We start from the raw sequence: 22,635 nt of genomic DNA, 5'->3' as shown, positions 1-22,635 counted from the left end.
TGCAGGTTAGTCTCAGTGAATCACGAGGACTCATTTTCAAGGGAGACGCATTTTAGACAGATGACACATAAAGTACAGACAATTTGACAAAAAAGCAATTAAAATCAAATAAAAGTAGTTACAAACACAGTCAAATCAAGGTGCCATATAAAACAAGGTAAAATACTAAAAACTAGGGGTGCACCTGACCTGGCGATTCCAATTTTGTTTTATAAGCGACACTGTCAGGTGTTATAAGGTCACAATGCACCTTCAATTTTCCATCTTATTTTATTGAAAAACATACCCTTGAACAATATCCTAGAAACAATACAAACTTGTTTTAACTGTAGTGCTCTGAAATATAAATGAAGTTTAAATAATTGTTGTTAAAACTTAAAAAAAAAATCGGTTTCTCATGTAAGTATCGACCGATCTCTGATCTCCCCAAATTAAGGAAATCGGGGCCAATAAATCGGTGCACCCCTCTTAAAAGCAGGAGCATATTTGCTTTGATATTTCTATTGACATTATCAAATGTTTAAAACCCCTTAAATATATCAAAGTGGACAGTTTCAAATCTTTTTGCAAGGTGTTCCAGGTTACAGGAGCAGAGCAAGAAAAGGCCTTTTTGATGAGTTCAGTCCGCACAGAGCGGACGCTGCAGGTAATTGTCTTGAGAGCGCACGCTGTAACTGCACTGATGTACATGTGGGAGGAAATATATGAAGGCAGCAGACCAAGGAGTGATTTATAGATGAAAATGAGTCCGCGTGAAGTTAATAAAATATGTTAATTTGCTTTAATATCATTGTAGTTTTCTTCCCACACTCACTACAGGTTTATTGTTGTTAATTCTTTAAGAAGCACTTTCAGAGAAGACACAAGAGATTATTAACTGGATCACTTGAGCTGAGCAGGAAACATGCATCAACGTTCACTTGTTCATGAAACTTGTCCTCATGGCAGTATATTTATATAGTTTACTGTTGGATTGTTACTATTTTTGCAGGATGGTGTTATTACGATCCTTCTGTCTGCGCTGGTCAAAATGTTTTTGGGATGTGGAGTGGAAAAAGCTTATAGCTACTAAAAATAGGCTGCTGCAAGAAAGTCTGAACGTGTTCTCTCGGTGCCAAGCATCCACAATAAAGACAAATTCATAAAGAAGAGGGCAGAAATGTTTTCAAAAGGTGCAGTCGGGAAGTTTTTCATTTGATTTAGCAACATAAGATCAGCTAGACTGGAACATAACACCAGTTAAACACAGCAGCTGAAGTTGTTTCAGACTGATTTTTATTTTTAGTAAAGAGGATTCAGGAGCTTTTAGACGTGTCAAACTCAAGGCCTGCTGGCCAAATCTGGCACTTGTTAATCTTTCTGGTCTCCAAGATAACATTTGAAATATAGTAAATTTGAGACGGTTTCTATCACTTCTCGTTTTGTTTAAAAAATGAGCACGCTAAGTGCAGACTTTTCATGACAGCTAACTTTAAAGCCAAGAAAATAAGCTGGACTTTTCAGTAATCTTTTATTCTGTTATCAAGCTCCTCTCTTGTGGAACCAACTTCCAGTTTCTCTCCACGAGGCCGACATCCTTTCCACTCGAGATAAGCTTCATTCCTTTTTGATAAATCCTATAGTTAGGCTTGGGTTTCCTGATCTATTCTTTAGTTATGCTGCTATAGGCTTACTTGCTACTGTTCATGTTTTTAATTGTAATTATTTCCTTCATGAACATATTTTTCTTTGTTTTTCTCACCATAGAAAATACACCTGGACCAGTCGTTTATCTGTCTCTTTACACTTCTCTAACCCCAGCCAGTTGAGGCCGATGGGCGCTCATCTTGAGCCCGATTCTGCTGGAAATTTCTCCCGGTTAAAAAGGAGTTTTCCTTTCCCAATGTGTTACTCAGGATGGGGGATTGTGACAAAGTGAAGATGTAACAATCTGCTGGCTTCCATGGATACATATATTTTTTTTTACTAATGGACATGTTATAATGGACACTATGTTGTTGTAGTGCACTGAGATCATGTTTTTTGTGTAGACTCGATTGATTTTGACGTGGAAAGGACAACAGAGAAAAGTTTAATGAGACGGATCAAACTCTTGTTGATCAGTCAAGAAAAGATGTCGAGTACTGACTTAACTTGTGTCTGAATAAGAGCCTGGTCCTAAAGAGAGCCCATGTTCTAAACTCAACATAAAATATCACTGGGAAAAAAAAGTCTTTCTATACAAATAATTTTACTTAACAATAGAAAACAAGAGTAATATATAAATATATATAAATGAGTGACACCTAATGTAAACTCCCTCTGTACAGGGGAGCTGTGGTGAGGATCAACCATTGAGTTTGGGTGTCCTCATCACTGAGGGTCTCTCCTGAACTGGCAAAACCACACACCTCATCAAGAAAGCTGTGCAGAGGGTGCACTTCTTTAGAAGCCTGAAACGTAGAATCCTCCCTTCATCCTCACATCTTTTATCAAAGCACTGTTGAGAGCATCCCCCACAGCTGCATCACATCCTGGCATGGTAACTTCAACATGAACGGGACTATCAAGCTCCATTAACTACACCAGTGATATTCTGCTTACACGCTGAAGCCAACTTAAACAACTTAATAAATACTGGAAAAATTATATAAAAACGTAACTTTTTAATACATAATAAATCCTGAGCATGCATCAGGGTATTTTTAATACATACTTTAAAATGCAAATGTTTGAGCCACTTTAACGCCCACATGATCTTTCAGTCATTTATTAATAAGCTACGTACATAATTGTAAAAGTCTGTGGGGAAAAATAGGAGCAGGCCTGAAAACTGTATACACCATTTAGCAAAAGCAACTAGATGAAAATGATTTTAGTTGTAAGATGTTTGAGTGTTTTAAGCATACAATCATGTTTTCATCCATCATCTTTACCTGCGCCTTCTTCCTGGGTTGTACACACATTATCTTAAAGCAGGGCTGTTCAACTAAACCGCTCAGGGGCCACAGTTTCTGAAAGCCAGCAGCTCAGGGGCCGGACATCCAGCTATTAAAGTCATAATGTAAATAACCAAGTATTACAATGATCTGTTACCTTTTAAATGTTTTATTGCAGCAAATCTGCTAATGCAATAAACAGAACCCCAAACCCAGACGCCCCCCCCACCAAAAAAAAAAAAGACATCATTGGTGGGTCAGATTGAAGTCACCCGTGGGCCAGAAATGGACCATGGTCCACCAGTTGAATAGCCCTTAAAGCATTCTTTAAAATGATGCGTTATTAATGATGCAACAACGCGTCTAATTCCACCTTTGTATGAACCGTTGTGCACGAGTGCAAAGTCCAGCCTTGAGCTAAGATGTAGAAGAAAAACCTTTTCAGAGCTCTTTTCTTAATTCCTTGCCAGACATGGAGATGGCTTCACAAGGCTTCGGAGAGCTTTTTAAATCTTAAGAGGACACAACCCAATTCAAATTCAGAGGAAATTAGGTCTTTGACGGCAGAGATTCAGATAATTTAAGTTGGATCTTTCCTTCACTCAGAAACTTTTAATTACTGACACAAAACCAGGAAACTTCATTCTAATTTACTGTACGTGAAGATGAATAATACATGTATGTTCCCCATGACTGATCTGTTTGACATATAAAAGTAGGGGGGAACATTTTTAAGAGTAATTTATTCAAAAGTTTCATCATATAAACATAAAAAAGTCACAGTAGAAGGCTGTCATGGTTTTGTTTGAATAAAGGATCTTCAACTATTTTCACCTTAAAGCAACTGAACAACTTGCACCACATTGAACTAGTAGGTGTAAAACACAGTTTGTTTCGGTTGAATCAAAGCTTAAATCATTTATGGATTCATCTTACCTGGACGTCCTTGAATGCATCCTCTTATATTTGGAAACGTATCACACACACACACACACTGAGCAGAACGATAAAACACACCCTTCTTCAAACCAACACAAGCAAGCCTCAAAACTCTAGACAAATATATTTGTTGTACTTTTACATGTGCAGTTCTGCTAGTGTCACAGATGTTCTGAAGCCAACACAAACTAAGACACTATTATAGAATGATATTGTTTATTCACACTGTATGAGGCTCAAAACAAGCGTGACAGAGTGAAGGATGCTGCTGGCCAGCCAAGGAGCCTACACATCATACATGAGCAAAAACTTGGAGGTGTTTGCAGTTGAAGAGAAGTTCAGAGTCGACCTGGTTGTTCCTGGATGTCAGCGCAAGGTTCAGATTGTGGAGCTTCATAGTTCAAAGTTTAATTATACACAAGCAGAGCAAGGAAAAATACTTTTAAATAGCTTGCAAACCTACTCTTTTCTCTCCTCTGTGATTTTTGTAAAACTTTTGCCTCCTTGTCTTTTATCAGCTGAACCTTCTGCAGTTCTTTTGCTCTGAATCAAACAGAACTACATACAACAGCACAAGTAAAAAGGGTTTTGCTGTACAAAAGTTATATTAAAAATACAAACATACACACACAATGGCACACTTTGCTTAGCAGTGAATGTAACAGACACATGAGCAGGCTTCAGAGCCGTTTTACACACATGCCTGTCCCACCCAGACTTGGAGAAAAATCAACAAAAAACTTAAACTAAAGGTGAAATGGTCAGGGCTTTTGGCTCAGTGCAAGCATTATGGCTTTGAAGGCTGCAATAAAAGGAAAACAGGCGGTGCACAGTAAAAACAACACATTTCATATATTCCAACGCAAACATCACGGGTTGCTCTCAGAGACTGCTCAACACTCTTACTGAGAACGATAAGTGCTGATAAACAACCAGCTCACTCTTTATGTTATCTCAAATTAAAAAACTGATTATCTGTTTGTTTTTTGTTGTCTTCATTACTCTGGTGATCTTTGAAAGCTGACAGCTTTGTGTTTGTGTGCACGACGCAGTCTGTCACCAAAAGCTGCTCACTTCTGTGCCACTCTTTAGGTCCTCTCTCAGCAGCAGATGCTGAAACTGGTGCATCACAGAGTGCATGAAGACAGAGGGGGAACTTGTGCACTTGTGTGTCGATACAGAAATCAGAAGAAACGTTTTGTGCAGGAATCGTTTTCTCGGCTTCAGGGTGCTCCCTCCAAGTCGGCAACACAAACGGACCCACAGGTAAATCCAGTCCTGGCTCTCGTCGGAGAGTCTCTGAAGTAGGCGTGAGCGTCTGGAGGGGAAAGCCGTCGAGCATTTGTGGAAAACGAGGACAGTCACTGTGTGTGTGGGCACACTGACAGAGGTGTAAAAGATTTCATGAACACACACAGAACACGGGCTCTTCATGAGCATGGGGAGGGCGAAGGAGAGTGAGACGTGTAAGTTTAATTCTTTGGGGCGTGACGGGCTGCTTCAGTATCAGTTCCTTTAGTCCAAACACACACCACAAACCCTCCTCCCATCTTTACGTGTGTGTATAACTTTGTGCAAATATTGTCTCTACAGTCAAACAAATGAAGAGAATCCTGTCACGGGGGTGCGGGACCCCGGTGGGTTAGTGTTGGGGTTGACGTGTGTGTGTGCAGGCTGCCCTGTGGGTGTGTACGCTCCACCTGTGCTGTGCTGAGTGACCACCGTCTGGTAGTAGGGCTCAGTGTCCGCCGTGGCACACTCCTCGTAGCCAAAAGGGGCCCCCACCCCTTTAAGGCCTTTGGGCTGCCGCTTCCACGAGTTGTAGTAGGTGGGGTCGCTCATGTAGTGGTTGACGAAGGAGTGCTTCGGCTGCTCGTCCTCGTAGTCGCTGTCCGTTAACTGGATGGAGACACAAACACAAGAGGGTCAGACGCTGATCAAAGGGACAGAAGGAAGGAACACCAACGTTCATGCTCAATAATCCAGAAAAAATCCAACAATGTTCAGTCAGGTCATCTGGACGGTTTCTTTTTAAGAAGATGCTTCTTACCAAGAAGGAAGGAATGTCCTACAAGGTCTGAAATGTATTTGCTACAAATCAGAGCCTTTACGTTGGTTTGACGGGCTGAGAAGTGAACAGCTGGGTCATTTCCAGCCCTAACCTACACGTGTTGTTTTTAATAAATGTTTATACATTTTTGAAACAATTTTTAGGAATTGCAATCAATCAATCAAAACAAACAAACAAACAAATAAACAAACAGCCACTAAGTCAACACAATCAGGGTATAAAATAAAACTTTATCCCAGACGTGACGTTGAGAAAACTGCTGCTCTGAGACAAGAAGCAGCTACAAACATCTTATAAATATTTTTTTAATTTTTTTTAACATCAGTAGAATCTAAAAAAGTTAAATCTGGTCCTCTGGACATTCAAAAAACAAAATAAAGCAAAACAAAAAAAAAAAAAGCAGAAAAGTTTCGTTTTCCATCCGAAAGACTTCCTCAGTTCCTCAGACTGAGGAAGTCTTTCACATGGAAAACGAAACTTTTCTACATTTTTTTTTTGTTTTGTTTTTTCTTTTTTAGATTTTTCTACCTGGATTATTGAGCATGCATCAGGACATCAGTCTAATGTTTTCATTTCCACACTTGTCTTCAGTTGCACGGACTCGGTTTGTAAAGTTTGTAAAGCCTTCATTTCAAATGGCAGCCTGTTCTCTCCAAAATGAACGTTGTTGACTTCAAAACGCCTCTTTGGTTGAACCACCATCATGTGTCTGTTCGTCTGTTAGCAAAATATTTCTTCATCCAGTGGATGGATTTTAATTAAGCTTTCAGGAAGTAGTCAGTTTGATGTTCATCTTGGTGTGAGAGTCATCCTCAACACATACTTTGAGCGGAAACTATTAACGCACAAGATCTTTGTTTAAAACTTAGCGTTCCATCAACAAATGCTACTTTTAGCGATACTTCATATGTCCTTAATATTAATATTTTTGTTTGTATTTTGAATGGAAACATAACACTTTATCTAACAACACTGAAAATTGCAGTTAGTCATTTTTTCCAAGTATTTTGACACGATAATCAGAGATCAATAACAGTGAGGTAAGCAGTGAGGGAAGTGAAATAAAGGTCTGAAGAGATCATCCTGTTTGCGTCTTGATAAACAAATGCAAGATCAACTCTAAACCTGGTATATTTTTTTATTCATTCAACCTTTATTTAAACAGATAAATCATATGGTTTTCTTTATGGTGCTGCAGTCTAAGCAAAATGTTTCAACATGACAAAAGGTGGCGTCCCACAGGGCTGCGGCTAGTTGGAAAACAGCACTCATAAGGGAGTCTCTAAAATGTTTTGTGATGTTCTGATGGTTCTCACTTTCCTTGAGATGTGCAAAGTCCTGATGCTAAACATGTTCAAACGGTTTGTGATTTGTTTTTGTCACAATAAATAACTACAAAGTTGATATGTGCATCTCCAGCTCTTCTCAAAAAAAATGCTAGCGCTGCATTTTAACACCTGCACATAAGCTCTCTCTGGCAGAAAACATGTCCAGGTCTCAAAACCAAACTAATAATAAATAACAGCTATTGAAAAAAAAAAAAAACTCATCCAAATCTGTTAGTCTTCATTTCTGAAGTGCACTTCAGTATATTCAATCATAAACATGGGGGTGGATGAAAAGTTGGGCAAAAAGAAAGCCGAGAGGTACGATGTGAAAAATGTGTATAGACAAGACTGCAGTTTTGCAAGTTGCAACAAAAAAAGGCTGTAGATTAAAAAAAACAAACTATTCAAGTTGTGGCAACTTGGCTGCTGGTTACATGGTCACAGACAGACTAAGGAAGCACTTCCAAATCTATTTTCCTCCAAAATGTTCTGTAATTTTGAGTCACCATCTAGTCTCCAACAGTAAGACACCACCTAAACTGTGGAGGAGAACCCAGGAAGTCTGTTGACAAAAACAGCAGCTAGATCTAACATTTGTTCGTCATAAGATTCTAAACTAATTCAGAAAATTAAGAACACTAAAATGATCAATACTAAATTCTACCGAATACAACACAGAGAGGAGTAAAACATACTTGACAGGAGATGTTAGAGACGAGAGGCAACAGATAAAAGACAGTAGACAGAGACAGGAGGTCACAGGTCAGGCTCAAACCAGCAGATGTTGGAAAGCCACATCAAGTTCATTTAACCACAAATTTGTCTCAGAGGAGAAAGAAGGACAGAGGCTTCTCTCCTTCTAGATAAGAAATAATCCATCATGACAACTTCAACAATCGGTTTTACAATAATTGAAGAGACTGGGCCAATATGATGCTGAAGTTAGTGATTCTTGATGTGTTCGAGCAGTTTTCAGTCTGGAGCCAGACGAGTGAAGACAGACAGAACAGGTACCTCTGACTCAGAGACCTCAGTGGGTTTCTCAGTGAGTGTGGTGCTCTCAGTGAGCACCGCTCCGTTATAGTTGTTGCAGATATCATCATCAGAGTAGTGAAGACCGCCCGGACTGGGCCTGGGGGGAGATCTGGACACATTCAGACAATAAATCTGTTATTACTGGATCAAGTCCAGACATTTGTTTGTGTTCGCATCAGAGAAGGAGCAAGTGCTCACCGGGTGCCGTTCTTTTTCAGAAAGGAGTTCTTGGTGTTGAGCGTTCTGCTGTTCAGCTCCAGAGCAGTGAAACCTCCGTTGTCCAGAGTCACGGACTCCTCCCCTGTGGTTGTGTGCTTGCCTGCAGAAAATACAAAAAGAAAAAGAAAATTGATGGAGTGGGTTCAAATAAACATTAAAACATTTGCAACAGTTTAGCACAACATTTTTCCAGACATTCATCTTCTCACTACATACAGTTAATTTGTAGTCTCCTGCTTATTTAGTGCATTCACTGAATCCTCTGAATAGGAAACAAATAGAAGTACTCTAAGTGGTAGGTGAAGTAATTAAACCTGCCAGCCAGTAACTAAATCCATCTTAATATCATCACTAAATAAATCAAAAAGAGAACAGAAATAAGCTGTTTGGAGCACAGCAAGGCTGCTTTTTTATTTTATTTTTTTGTGTGTTTATATTTGCACTTCACCCTCTCAGACACTCTCTGATCACTTCAATATCCAGAACTGGTGCCAGGTTTCTGTGGCAACTCAGACTAACAGCTGTCCTGAAAGAACCTGTGCTCGACACGACAAAAAATAACTGTTACCCACAACCTGCAACATCACAGACAACAAACGGAGGACAAAAGCCTCCACATAAGTTGACAGTGCTTCACACGTTTTACCAGTGATTGTTTGGCGTGAGCGCTGACGAGCTTTGACCTGAGAATAAGTATAAATTCAGGCATAGCATGGCAATAACTACATTTAAAATGGCTGTCAGTTATCATTAGGTCAAAAAACAAAAAACAAAAAATGATCTGAGCTAATATGTATTTATGAAAATATTAGGAATTAAGTTTTAAGCTACAATCATAAATATAAAATAATCTTTGGACTATATCACGTCTTTCGCATGTGAAGTGTATGAAATGACATTTCTAAAAAAAATAATGCCACTGCAGCATGGTAGCGCAGTGGGTAGAGCTGTGGCCTCTTAGCGAGAAAGTTGCTGGATTGAATCCCAGCAGGGTCCTTTCTGGGTGGAGTCCACATGCGCTCTATGTGCATGTGTGGGTTTCCTCCCACAGACCAGAAACATGCATGTTAGGCTGATTGGTAACCCTAAATTGTCCCTAGGTGTGAGTGAGAGAGTGAATGGTTGTTTGTCTCTATGTGTCCCTGTCCAGGGTGTCCCCCACCTCTCGCAAAGTGACTGCTGGATATGGGCACCAGCGGCACCCGTGATCCGAAAAGGAAGAATTGGGTAAAGATAACGGATGGATGAAGTGTGAGATGTGCTTGACTGCATCAGAAAATTAGGAGAAAATTGTACTGAATCTTTTAAGAGAATAATAAGACGGCCTGTTCACGCTGAGACAGACGACACAAATACACCACGAGAAACATTACTGTTTTAACTGAAGAGTAAAAGTGAAAAAAAGAAAAAAAAAAAAAAAAGAAATCATCAACGGCACAACTGTGATATCCTAGAAGCAAAATAAATGTAATGACTGAGGTTCAGACCTGTGCCGCATGCCTTGTACTTGGTGCTGTTTCCATGCAGCAGCAGAGTAAAGACCAGGACCAGAATGAGGATGAGTCCTACCAGCGCCATAACCAGCAGGAACCACCACTCTTCATAAAAGGGACGCTCTGACAACGCTACAGGCACAGAGAGACATATAGTAGGTTAGGAAAATATAAAGATTTATTCCAGTCCATCTTAATTTATATGGTTTCTATCAGTAGACCAGTATTCCTTTTGCATTTTGATTAGGCCTGACACGATAACAAATTTTGCTGGGCGATTAATTGTATCAGAAATTATTGCAATAAACGACAATATTGTTTGAAATTGGACAATAATTAGTAATTATTGTCAAATTTAAGAAGAAATGTTGGTTAATTTTTGCATGTAGTACCTTTTTTGACCACTGGATGGCAGTATAAGACTGTTCGAACTGAAGGATGGATAGTGAGGGAGTGAGCAGTGTGTCTCTTTAAGAAAAATGGGAGGGAGGCCCCTTCACGTGACATGGGCTGTGTTTGGTTCCATTTTTTCGGTTCTTAAAATGGCAGACGCTCGGTGTGGTTTGAGCTCTTTAGCATAGCATTTGTCACACGAAGTTTTTAATAATAAAAAAAAATCAGTAAACAAGTTCGCAGCTTCTTTTTTTTCAGAGAAAAACAACTTTTTACATGAAGGCACGGATTTCAACTGTAAATTTTGGAGCTTCGACAAGACAGAGGTTTTTTCCTGAGGTCTGCCTGTTAGCTTAACTCGTAGCTTCACTTCTTAGCTTATCTGCTTTTAGCGTCCAAAAATGCGATTTTAGATGATTAAAACAGATTTTAAAGAAAAGACAAAAAAGAGAAAGGGAGGGGTCAGTGAAGAGCGCCAGAGTTGAGCCTTTTTGTCATTCAGTGTCTTCAGTAGAAAGAGAGACAAAGAAATGATAAAGCCGATAAATGAAAATGAGTTTAATAATTTTAATTTATCACGCGATTAACTGATTATTGTTTATCACGACAGGCCTAATTTTGAACATTTATTCTATAGTTGAGAAGGTGGACATCTCTGGACTTATTCTTTGAAATAAAATTGACTAATTCCTCAATTTATAAGATGAGCTGGATAAATGTATAAACGCAGTTTGCAATGAAAAAATAATACTGTTGCACATCTGATGGTAAACTAAAAGAGTTTATGCTGTTTGTTTAGTAAGGTTTGTTGCAGTTCTGCTCTCTGCCTTCAGGTGGCAGCACATAACCATCTCATCAACTTTCTGCAGCACACTCCATCCAACATACAGAATCTTCTGTCAGAGAAGGTGAGCTTCTTACATCAGCATGCACTCCATCATTGTGTGTGCGTGTGCATTTACCAGCAAGAGCCACAGATGGTGTACTTGACTGTCCGTAACCATAGCGATTAACAGCGATGACTCTGAACTCGTAGCTGATCCCTGACCTCAGACGCTCCAGCGGCACAGAAACAGACCTGCTGCTGGGAGGGAGATGCCGGAGGAAGGAGTCCCACACTCCCTCATCTGCAGACAAGACAACTAGAGAATGAGTCCCTTTTAAATGTGCGTAAGGAAAATTATACATTGCCAAATTACATCCAAGGTGGTAATGATATTGTGTTGATGACAATGATCACTGTTATCATTCTAATGAAAGAGGTTTATTCTTTGTTAGCTGTTGAACGATTACATTACAGTCGCCGCACGCTCTTCTGCAGGGTGGTAAAACAATTTCTTTCCCTGTATTACACATCTTGTAATCTTTATTAGAAAATTGTGCCTGACTTAATTTGCACAGCAGGTAATAATGAATCCACAGAGACCTGTGCTTAGAACGGTTTAGTGCAAGGAGCTCAAAGATTTAGCACTGACAATAAAAACGTGAACATCTGGTAGGTTATATATGACCTGTGTGGGGTGTAAGAGAATTCACCTGAGGCACGGGCCTCAATAACATATCCAGTCACAGGAGCAGCACCAGTATCTCCCTCTGACCACTGGATGTTTAAGTCAGAGGACGTCTTGGTGATGGACATTTCCGCAGGTGATCCAGGAGTTCCTTTAATAACAGAGGGATACAGTCACACAATTTTAGATTTCAACTGGGCACAGTCCTGATTTACTGTTGCTTTCTTGAAAATTTACTTTGAGATCACAAATGTAAAAACATAATCCCTTCCTTAAAGGAGCTGTTTAACATTTAAAAACATGAAAGCTCTGACTTTTAATCAAGCTATAAGAGGATCTAAGTTGATCTTTGTGGTTTCATCAATCACAAACTGTAACTGAAAATTTGTTGCTTTCCATTTATGACACCAGAGGTTGTTCAGCTGGTATTTGACCTGAACATTAATGATCCAAATACGATCACACCTTAACCTAACCCTTGTTACAAACTGTAATCTAGATCTGAAAAGATTATAAGGATCTAAAAAAAAAAAAACTATATAGGAAATAAATTTGACTTTTATTTCTAAAAATGTGATTTGTTTGGTGGTTACAGTGGTTCCCATGTACAGTATTTACTACACCTACTGTTCGTTCAACTTTAATAAAGTAACATTTACAAGGATAAATCAGAATGGGCTAAGTGGTTAGAAGCTTATGAACAATTATTTTCTTACTTGTTTTTGAAAGCTCTTTGAACGAGTTCAGCTTGGAGTAACAGAGTTTAAATTTGACCTGACTGACATGCTAAAGGCCAGTCTGCCTGGGACAAGACTAATAAGGATTCTGCTGCGATAAAACAACTAATTTCAAAAATGTCACAAAGGTTCAAGGAAGTTTTAAAAACTCCACTGTCAGTTTGGCATCATAGAATTATTCTGGGAGAAATATTAAATATTTCCACTAGATATACTCCAGGCTACACTGGAAGTGATACAGCTAGCTGCTGCTGCTTTTTTCTCTGGCAAATAACCATAACATTCTGTAAAAATCACCACTCAATGTGAAACTGACTGTCATGTAAAAGTTTATAAAATACTTTTTGTATGAGCCGCTATCAAACCTTTGATATTGGAGCTATTTGAAGATGGCAGCACGGGCCTTGGACTCACTTGGACTAACGGTTAGCTTACCGGTCTGGTTAGAATTTCTCCAAACTGAGGCCATTCAAAGACCTACCAATAACAGGTAAGACATTTACTGTTGATAACCTTTCCAGTGAACTATTGCTGATATGTTATGGAGTGTTGCTCACACAACAAAATTTGTAGAAATAATTCTACGGATTCTTTAGATTTCAATTTTTTTTTTTGTGGAAATTATTAGACATATAAAAAAAAAACACACACACACACACACACACACACAAGACAGCATAAGCATCACTTCAAACTAAACAATTATTTGATTAACAAAGAGAACATATAGTCTACTGGGTCTACCTTTCACAGGCTGAGCGGTGATGTTTGCCTGTATTGGTGGTCCGTAGCTCACTGTGAGAGCCTGGATACTAAAAGTGTATGTTGCTCCTTTGATCAGGTCTCGAACCTTCAGCCATCGCTGCCAGCTCCCCTTCACATCCACCGTCACCACTTTACTCACTCCTGCAGATAATTAAGGCAAATATATTTTAACAACCAGCATCATTATACGTGCGTGAATGGATGTGTGTGTACCTTGAACAGGAGCTGTAGGTTGATAGATGGCCCTGTAGCCTTCCACTTGTCCGTTGGGAGTGAGTGGAGCTCCCCAGGAGACGTTGACGCTCCCCCCCGTCACTTCAGAGAAGGACAGGTAGCTCGGCTGGCTAGGAGCTGCAGACACATAAGATGAATCGAGGAGATTAGAAACATCTTATCCGTGTTTGTTTGGGCTAAGGGGACTGAACTGTCTCCATTTCCTACCAGACTGCAGGGTTCGAGCCCCACGGGGGTCACTGGGCGGTCCATCACCAGCGGTGTTGAAGGCAGTCAGTGTGACCAGATAAGATGAGTAGCTGCTCAGGTTTGTGAGGTGCACACGGGTGTCTGGAACAAAAATCACCTTCACCTTCTCCGTCTGGTTCTGCTTGTCATTTTCCCAGTAGTGGATCTACAACACAACCAAAACACAAACTTCACTAATGATTCAGTTCCTCTCCTCTGCTCCAGAGGTTTTTTAATTATTGCACCAAAACACACTTTTTGAAGCTGTTTTACAAGTTATTTAGGAGTGTTTAAGTTCCTCCTGCTAATACCACTCAAGTCTTGAAGTACTTTTTCATACTGAGATATTTTAAAGTTCAACACAGCTTAATGTAGAGCAGTCCTTCTCAAATAGTGGGGCGCGCCCCCCTTGGGGGTGGGGGGGAGCAATGCCAGGGGGGGCGCCTGTGAACCTGTGGAACATTTTGCGGCAGGGAGGTTTTTCTCTCTCTCACCATTTTCATTTTGTCAGGGTGCGTTCTACAACTGTTTGCTAAAATCCAGCAACTCTCAGGTTTAATAATAACGTTATGAACAAATATGGCTGTCTTGTCGTTTGGGGAGCCATGCTTGAACCGTGTCGCTTTCCTCTGCTGCTGAGAAACTCAGACACCTCTTCAGCCAGTGACGCTTGTCACCCACAGCACGCATGTGACAGAGTGTAAACTCAAAGCGATAGCGTTACCTGCCCCTCTTCCTCTTTAACAATTTTTTTTGTTGTTGATTTTAGTTCGTCAAAGCACAATTTTTATATTTTTTATATAAAGAAGTAATGTTTAATAAATGTTAGGACTCTATTCTTTGCTAACAAGTCCTCTGCTCTGGATGCATTTCACTCACAGCACGCAGCAACAAAGAGTATAAACTCAAAGCGAGAGCGACACCTGCCCCCTCTTTCTTCTTTTGCGTTGACAACATTTTTTAGTTTTATCGATTGTCAAAGCACTTTTTTTTTGTTGTTGTTGTTGTAAAAAACAGATGTTTAACAAATGTTAGGACTCTATTCTTTGCTAACAAAATATATTTTATGTCATTAAACAACTTGTCAGGTTCTTCTCTTGTGAGTGCGTTCCCCTGGACCCCCCCACAGCCAGCCCGCTCGCTCTTGCTCTCTTTGCGACTTCTCTGCTGTTGCTGCTCTGAAGACCAAGTCCAGGTCCAGCTAAACATTGAGCAGGAGCTGAGAGCTGCAAGATTATGCGTCAAACTCCACTTCAAAAAGCTGTGCACTGCAAAACGTGCTCATTGTAGCCATTAATCCTGACTTCCTCATTTTGATTAAAAAAAACAAAACAAAAAAAACAAAAACAGCACCAATTACTTTATTCATTTTTATTTTGTAAGTCAAAGTGTTTTATAAAACACTCCTGACTTAAAATGTTGCTGATCAATTTGAATTTATTATTATTTATTGATTGTATTCAATTTGATTTTCCAGTATCAAATGGTCAAACATGTTTACAGTTTAAATAAGGATAGATTTTTTTTTTTCAGGCAAACTGATGCACTTTAATCCTTTTCCTTTACAGACTATAACACAATGTTAATAATCTTTGTTGTAAGTTGATCTATCTTTCTTTCTTTTTTTTATTTAATGTTAATAAGGACACAATGTTATGTAGAGGTGTACTTATAACAATATTATAGACAAATGATACTATTTACAGTAGCGGCGGAGAGTTGGAGGGGCGTGAAATGTTTACTTCTTCCTGGAGGGGCGTAAAAGAAAATAATTGAGAAGCACTGATGTAGCGGTAGTTTGAGCCATCATTATAGGGTGAATGTCTCTAAAAGAAGCAGTATGACGGGGTTTGAGAGAACACTTCTTTAAATATGTAGGAGCGTGTCAAACCTTTGGGTGCTCTGAGAGCCGGAGATGAGCTCAAAGTAGCATTGAGATGATAGATCTTTTTCAGGAAAGATGAAAATAAAACAAGGAAGCTGACACTTATATAAACTATGAAAGAGCACAACCACCACTGAACTGCTGACCCCGAATGAAACACTACCTCCATCAAACATTCAGGTGTTGTTTGTGTTTCTTCCAGATAGATCCGCGGCTTGTTATACCATCACATTGTTTTATTTTTTTACTTTTATTTTCTCAACACAAACTGAATTATTATCACCTGCCACCAAATTCAAAATAGCAATAATGCTTTTGGTCTGTGTCTGGTTGTCTTCCATGTTAGCAAAATATGGTTCTAAACCACTGAATGGATTTTAATGAAACTTTCTGGGTAAAAATTGGATGTAAATAAGTCAACCCAATTCAAGATGGATGCCACAGACAACTGACTTTAGAAAGTACAATAATGGCTACAACTCAGACAAATTTTTAGATATTGAGCTCAAGCTTGATGTGGCAGTAGCTGAGAGTCATCCTCTATACATACTCTGAGTGCTAACAAATCGCTCAAGATCTGGCAATGTCATGTGACATTAAACATACCATTTACAAGGTTTGACCAAAACAGCTATAATGCTGTTACTTCTCATCATTAGAGGGTCTTAGTTCAAAACTTTCATAAAAGGTAGTGGGTGATATGCATTCCTTCAACGAATGCTAGGCCTTTCATTGTTTATAAGTATCTGTCTTTATCACCACTACTCATCATATTCTTTGTTCCTCTGCAATACCATCATCGTTCAGGCAGAATGGACAGTTTTTGTTTCCATGCAAGAACTTGAGTCCATACAGTATTTCTATGAATATTACTATTGTATGAGTAAATCTGGATTGGACGAGATATTAGACTGGTACAGAATAGGTATGAGGACAGCAGGACAGTGGTGAGATGTGCTGTAGGGAGTGACAGATGGCTTCAAGGTGGAGGTGGGATTGCACCAAGATTGGCTCTGAGCCCCTTCTTGTTTGCTCTGGTGATGGACCGACTAACAGATTCAATTCAGTTTATTTATATAGCGCCAAGTCACAACAGAAGTCACCTCAGGGCACTGAACAGAGAGATGAGGCCAGGCAGGAATCCTGACCTGCAAACTATGATGTTTGCAGATGACATTGTGATCTGTGGTGAGAACAGACAACAGGTGGAAGAGAACTTAGAGAGGTGGAGGGATGCACTTGAAGAGGAATGAAAGTCAGCCCTAGTAAGACAGAGTGCATGTGTGTGAATGGGAGGGAGGCTGGTGGAACAGTGAGGCTACAAGAAGCAGAGGTCACAAAGGTGCAGGACTTCTAAGTACAACAAGGTCAACTGTCCATGAAAATGGGAAATGGATGGAGAAAAGTTTCAGCAGTGATTTGCGACAAAAGAGTGTCAGCAAAGGTCAAAAAAGGTGACAAGACAGTGGTGAGAACAGTTATGTTGGATGCTCTACATATGTTGTATGTATACTATATTCTATTGCAAGACTGAATGCATGTGTAACATTGTTTTTTTTTTTATTATTATCAAAGACCAGAAAGAGATTGTTTCATTGTAAACTAATAATGCACTTCATTACAAGAGAACTTAAATAAAAAAAGTCAAAAGGTAGAGACATTAATATAATAGTTTAATATACAATATACTAGTTCATGTAATATTCAGGATTCTGTAACATAAAGATAATTACTTTTGTCCTCCTTTTTTAACCGACAGACAGCTACTGTATAAGAGACTTGGGCCACTGTGTCACCAGATCACCTTTATCACACCTTATGGCACTGATCCTACAAGTCCACAGTTAGAATGGGCCACCAGAATGTTTCAAAGATTGTAGTAAAATTTGATGATCTGATGATGGAATTTTGTAATTTACGGAAGTTCCTAATTGGGTGTATTTTATTTTCTGAAAGCATGTTTTTTACTTAAAATACAATTCCTTAAAAATAGACAATTCTGTGTTAGGAGCATAAACATGTGGAACTAAATTGACCAATCTTAACCTAAAAATATGTGGTGTTAGCTGATAGATGAACAAATGTAAACCAATTTTTTCTGGCCCAGATAAGGAGATTTAGAGAATTGTTATAAAGATGTACAGCACATCCACTTCCAGCTCCTTATATCTGCAGACTGTAAATGCTAATGTGCGAATTAATCAATAATCTTTAATGTGACAAATAGATTTTATGACATTGTCCAGTAATGAAGATACATGGATTAATTTGGCTGATCCCTGTAACATGAAGTGGAATAAAGGTTATAGGATTATTGTCCGCTGTGTGATTAGATCATTATTATTATTAAAGACTTACAGCTTGTAGCTTATGTCATGTGAATGTCACACTCTAATGAGGCCACAGCTTTTATCTATCTGTTGTAATTCAGCCTTACAGTCTCACAAGAAAATAGCACAATGTAGAGCACATCAACCTGCATTTGGACTAATTAGAAGTAGAGAAACAATATTTTGTTATCAATAGGGAAAAATAATGTGGTATTTCCCTGTGCAGTGTGATAATTAGTAACCTAAAGCCAAACATATATATTTTTTAAATTAGTAAAATAATGAACACAACACAAATTCCCTGCTCCCAGGATTGATTTTCATGACTCTGTAAGAGGCGCTGAACACATAAATGAGAAATATCTGACTGGACGTTAACCAGAAAAACAAACAAACAAACATAAAACAATGAAACAATCTGGTAATGACAGACAACAGTGAAAAGAAAGTTACCAATTAGCTGTCAACTTGAACCTTTCACAGGTACAAAGTATTTTGTATCCACATCGATAAAAATTGTATCATTTAAAACTGATTATTGCAAAATATGTGTTAGTATTATCCATACTGTGGGCCAAGTTTGACATTATATATTTTAGTAAAGTTTCCTTTGGCTATCCCAACAACTTAAAAACATATACAGTCACAAATCAAAACCTGTTCAGTGTTTTAAAAGAACTTCCCTACTCATAATGTGAAAGTAAAAAGTGTTCAACTAAACACTCTTGTGATGTATATTCACATGTTCTGTACATGTAAATATACAGAACCTGATTTAATAAATCTAAGTCAGGTCATCTGGACAGTTTCTTTTTTGATGTTGAAACGTTTTGTCCTTCATCCAAAGGATTTCGTCAGACCAAGGAGCCACAACAAACTCAGTCCCACTGAACTAATTGCCCCTCGGAGATAGTAAAGATAATTGAACTTGAACCACAAGTAGCACACTCCCATAGTGGACCAACTAGTTTGCTGGTGATAAGATGGTTTCTGGAGCCCACCCTCTCCCCCATCGACTCCTCTGAGACAGCCATAGCCAAAGTGGTTCAAAACATCAAAGTTCATGCTCAATAATCCAGGTGAAAAATCCAGCAACGTTAAGTCAGGTCATCTGGACTTTTTTTGTTGTTGTTGTTGAAATGTTTCATCCTTCATCCAAAGGACTTCATCAGTCCGAGGAGCCACAACAAACTCAGTCCCACAAGAAGCACTCACACATAGTGGGCCAACTATGTGACTTTCAGACTGACAAAGTCCTTTGGATGAAAGACGAAATGTTTCAGCATATAAAAAAATAAAAATAAATTAATAAGAAACCGTTCAGATGACTGGATTGAATGACTTAACTTTGTTGGACATTTTACCTGGATTATTAGCATCATCTCTGACTTGAAGATTTAGTCGCAAACTATTTTCTTTCACACTAGGCCATAAATTTCAGTAAAATGTTTTTAGTCATATGTCTTCTGATTTTTGTGCAGAGGAAAAGCTATAAAAACATCTCAACTGCCAAGATTTATCTTTATATAGGTATATACTGTATATACTATACAAAGTACATACATACATACATATATATAATGTATATACATGTATATACATTATACATATTCATAAAGTAGCTTCTACAAATTTTGAGCTAAAATGCTTGTACGATTATACCGTAAATAGAATTAAAGACTTAGCAGTACTTAGGCGAACACATAGCCCAGTCTTTGACGCCAGAGTTTTAGATTATGATCATTCTATGTTGAGACGACAGAGCTGTAGCTGTTTGGGCCATCTTACATACCACCACATCAAACTTGAGCTCAGTATCTGTAAAACTGACTGAGTTTGAGCCAATTTTGACAGATACACACACAGGCACAGGCAAAAACATAATCATCTGCCTTTGCCTTCTTGCGGGGGGCAATAAATTGAACACAGTGTACTCTACATATGGATGTGTGCAACTGCAGCATGTTTTTGTTAAACATCTTAAAATAATTAACTGCCCATGTTTCTAATCACGCAGCACACGGCTCCTCGGCTAATCTGTAATCAGATGGTGATGCTGTGACCTTTTTAGAGCAGAGGGACTGATCTCTGAGCAGCTTGCTGTCTGTTGGTTTGAATGTGGAAGAAATGAGGAACATTAAGACGGACTCCAAGTTGTACATCACTATTAATGTAGACCATTACTTCCTTATGTTTTCAGGCATCAAAAGAGATGAAAAACAGAATAACTTTCATTCTACAATTATCAATTCTAATAGTAAAATAAACAGATTAATTTAAAAATAAATATAATTGTGGCCACTAAAACATAAAAAGTACATTCATGGATGTGCTTTTGGCAATGCACGCACAGTGTTCAAAGTTTCCTCAACCACAACGAGCCAGTGCAGTTAAAAAAAATAAAACAGCAGCCACGTGTCACACAAAAGGGGTTCATTTTCTTATTATTCTGAATAGATAGCACCTCTGAGCACCATAAGCCATATTTACAGCTTCCAGGGCTGAACGTAGCAGCTTCTCAGTAGCACTTGAGGGCAGCATTATCCCATATCTGTCATTCCACGAGCTCTTACTATAATGAGGTACACAATAACTCATTCATTGGATCAGTTTAGATCAAAACGTATTAACTTCTGCATTTTTTTTTTCCACTTCTGAAGTTCTATTCTAGAAAAAAAAATACTTTTTGTGTTACTTGATGGCTTAGTAAAACATAATCCTGGTCATTTTGTAATCCACTTTTCTGTTGTTTAATGGATCAGCTTTTATAGATGGTGAGGATTATTGAAAAAGCAATTTGAAGATGTCATGAGGAAACATACACAGCATTTTTTGTGAAGAGAGAAAAAAAAAGAAAGACAAAATGTTCTCTTGAAAAACAATAGGCATGTCTGGAAACAATTAAAAAGAAACATTGAATCATTTTCAGACTTGTTTATCTTCTAATCTCTGGTAGTACAATAACTATTTTGTAGCATTTTGCAGTGTGCAGCCTTTCACAGCTCTAATGTGTGAGTTGATCCTGTTGGACTAACATAGTTTCTACCCCTTACCTCAAGTGTGTTGTGTTGCAAATTTGGAAGTACCAGTGACTTTTAATGGCGCTGTGGAGTTTTACTCTATGTCGTGTTGCCTGTGCAATCAATGCAAACATAAAATGTTAAGAGAAGTCAGAACCTATTCATTCAATTAATATTCTTTCTTTGCTTTTGCTCATTTTCATCTCCTTAACCCCCATTCTCTGACATATCTGTCCGTCTCTGTTAGTGTAAATACAGTCCTTCCATGTTTTCCTCTAATCTATGGAGATCACTTGCACGGCTCCATCCTTTGTTCTGTAAATACTTCAGATACTTTGTTATTTTATTCCCAACTCTAGTGAAAACTTTTGTGTCAAATGCAAGACATTTCACCTTGCGGTTGAAGCACTAACAGTGAGTGCTGGACAGAAGAACAAATGAAAATAGGCAGAGAAATGATAGAGAAACCATTAAAAGTTATTCAAATTCGTCCTCTGCTTTAATTATTTCTTGGATGTCTATAGGACGTTTAAAGATACAACAGAGCTGAACCCCTCAAAGACAAGTGCAAACGCATTTAAATGAAAGACTCATGGAATGTAGCTTGCTTGATGTGGACACTCTCACACACATATCTGAATGTGTTGAGTCCTCTTTGTCTGTCCCCTGGAAGGTAGATGTATTCTTTATGTGTATGTATGCTTGTGCTTGTTTTCCTGAGAGTCACCTTGTATCCTTGGATGAGTCCATTCTGGGTCTCAAGGGGCGGCATGTCCCAGGTCACTTTCAAGCTGGAGGGAGACACGGCTGACACTTGGATAGACTGAGGCGCCACCGATGGAGCTGCAGCAGGCGAGAGAGATTCCAGTTACTGCGAGTGTTCAGCTGCATGCTAAAGAACGGTAAGTAAGAAAAATATGTTCTACCCCTCCAATTAGATTGGGCCTAAGGCAGTACCTTGTTACTCCACTGTACCGCACATAAGCATGAACACTCAGCGGTGTGCACCTGAGGCTGGAGAACAGTCCATATCACCCCATTTCATCATTCCCCTCTAGGCTTTTCTGACTACCCCTCCCTTTCACTTCCGAGTATGTGATGTGTATGGCCTACTAAGCTCTACACACACATGCACACACAAACAGAACCGATACAAACATGACACTGTTGAGTGAAACTTTTAATAAAATAACATGTACATATTTTCACCTGCCTTCTTGTTTGTGGTTTACATCAGCCTTGTTCTTGTTACTGTGTGTGTGTGTGTGTGTGTGTGTGTGTGTGTGTGTGTGTGTGTGTGTGTGTGTGTGTGTGTGTGTGTGTGTGTGGAGAGTAAAAAAGGTGGCTGTATTTGCACTCATGTCTGTCTAATGGATTCACGGTTTGACTTTCCAGTGAAAGTGAAAGAGAGATTAGGCCATCACTACAAAACAGATGACCTTGTGCCGTATTTCAGATGTGTATGCATGCAGGCACACACATACACACGCACACACACACACACACACACACACACACACACACACACA

General features: G+C 38.9%; 1 protein-coding gene across 1 annotated transcript in view; it reads right to left on the bottom strand.

Annotated features, from left to right (window-relative positions):
- Positions 1-5,171: 5,171 nt before the first annotated feature.
- Positions 5,172-22,635, bottom strand: part of LOC119423127 (protein sidekick-1) — a 245,370-nt gene continuing 227,906 nt past the window's right edge. Inside the window, exons 35-44 of the mRNA XM_037690537.1 lie at positions 21,834-21,949; positions 13,851-14,037; positions 13,623-13,760; positions 13,389-13,550; positions 11,933-12,058; positions 11,359-11,523; positions 9,998-10,135; positions 8,490-8,610; positions 8,271-8,400; positions 5,172-5,756 (exon numbers count right to left, since the gene is read on the bottom strand). Coding sequence (XP_037546465.1) covers positions 5,451-5,756; positions 8,271-8,400; positions 8,490-8,610; positions 9,998-10,135; positions 11,359-11,523; positions 11,933-12,058; positions 13,389-13,550; positions 13,623-13,760; positions 13,851-14,037; positions 21,834-21,949 — 1,589 coding nt within the window. The 3' untranslated portion in view covers positions 5,172-5,450. The remainder of the gene's footprint in view (positions 5,757-8,270; positions 8,401-8,489; positions 8,611-9,997; positions 10,136-11,358; positions 11,524-11,932; positions 12,059-13,388; positions 13,551-13,622; positions 13,761-13,850; positions 14,038-21,833; positions 21,950-22,635) is intronic.

Source organism: Nematolebias whitei, chromosome 16 (assembly GCF_014905685.2).
Source record: "Nematolebias whitei isolate Nwh7 chromosome 16, NemWhi1, whole genome shotgun sequence".
Taxonomy (NCBI): Eukaryota; Metazoa; Chordata; class Actinopteri; order Cyprinodontiformes; family Rivulidae; genus Nematolebias; species Nematolebias whitei.
Note: the sequence above shows the minus strand (reverse complement) of the source record. Positions and strands in the feature narration are given on the sequence as shown.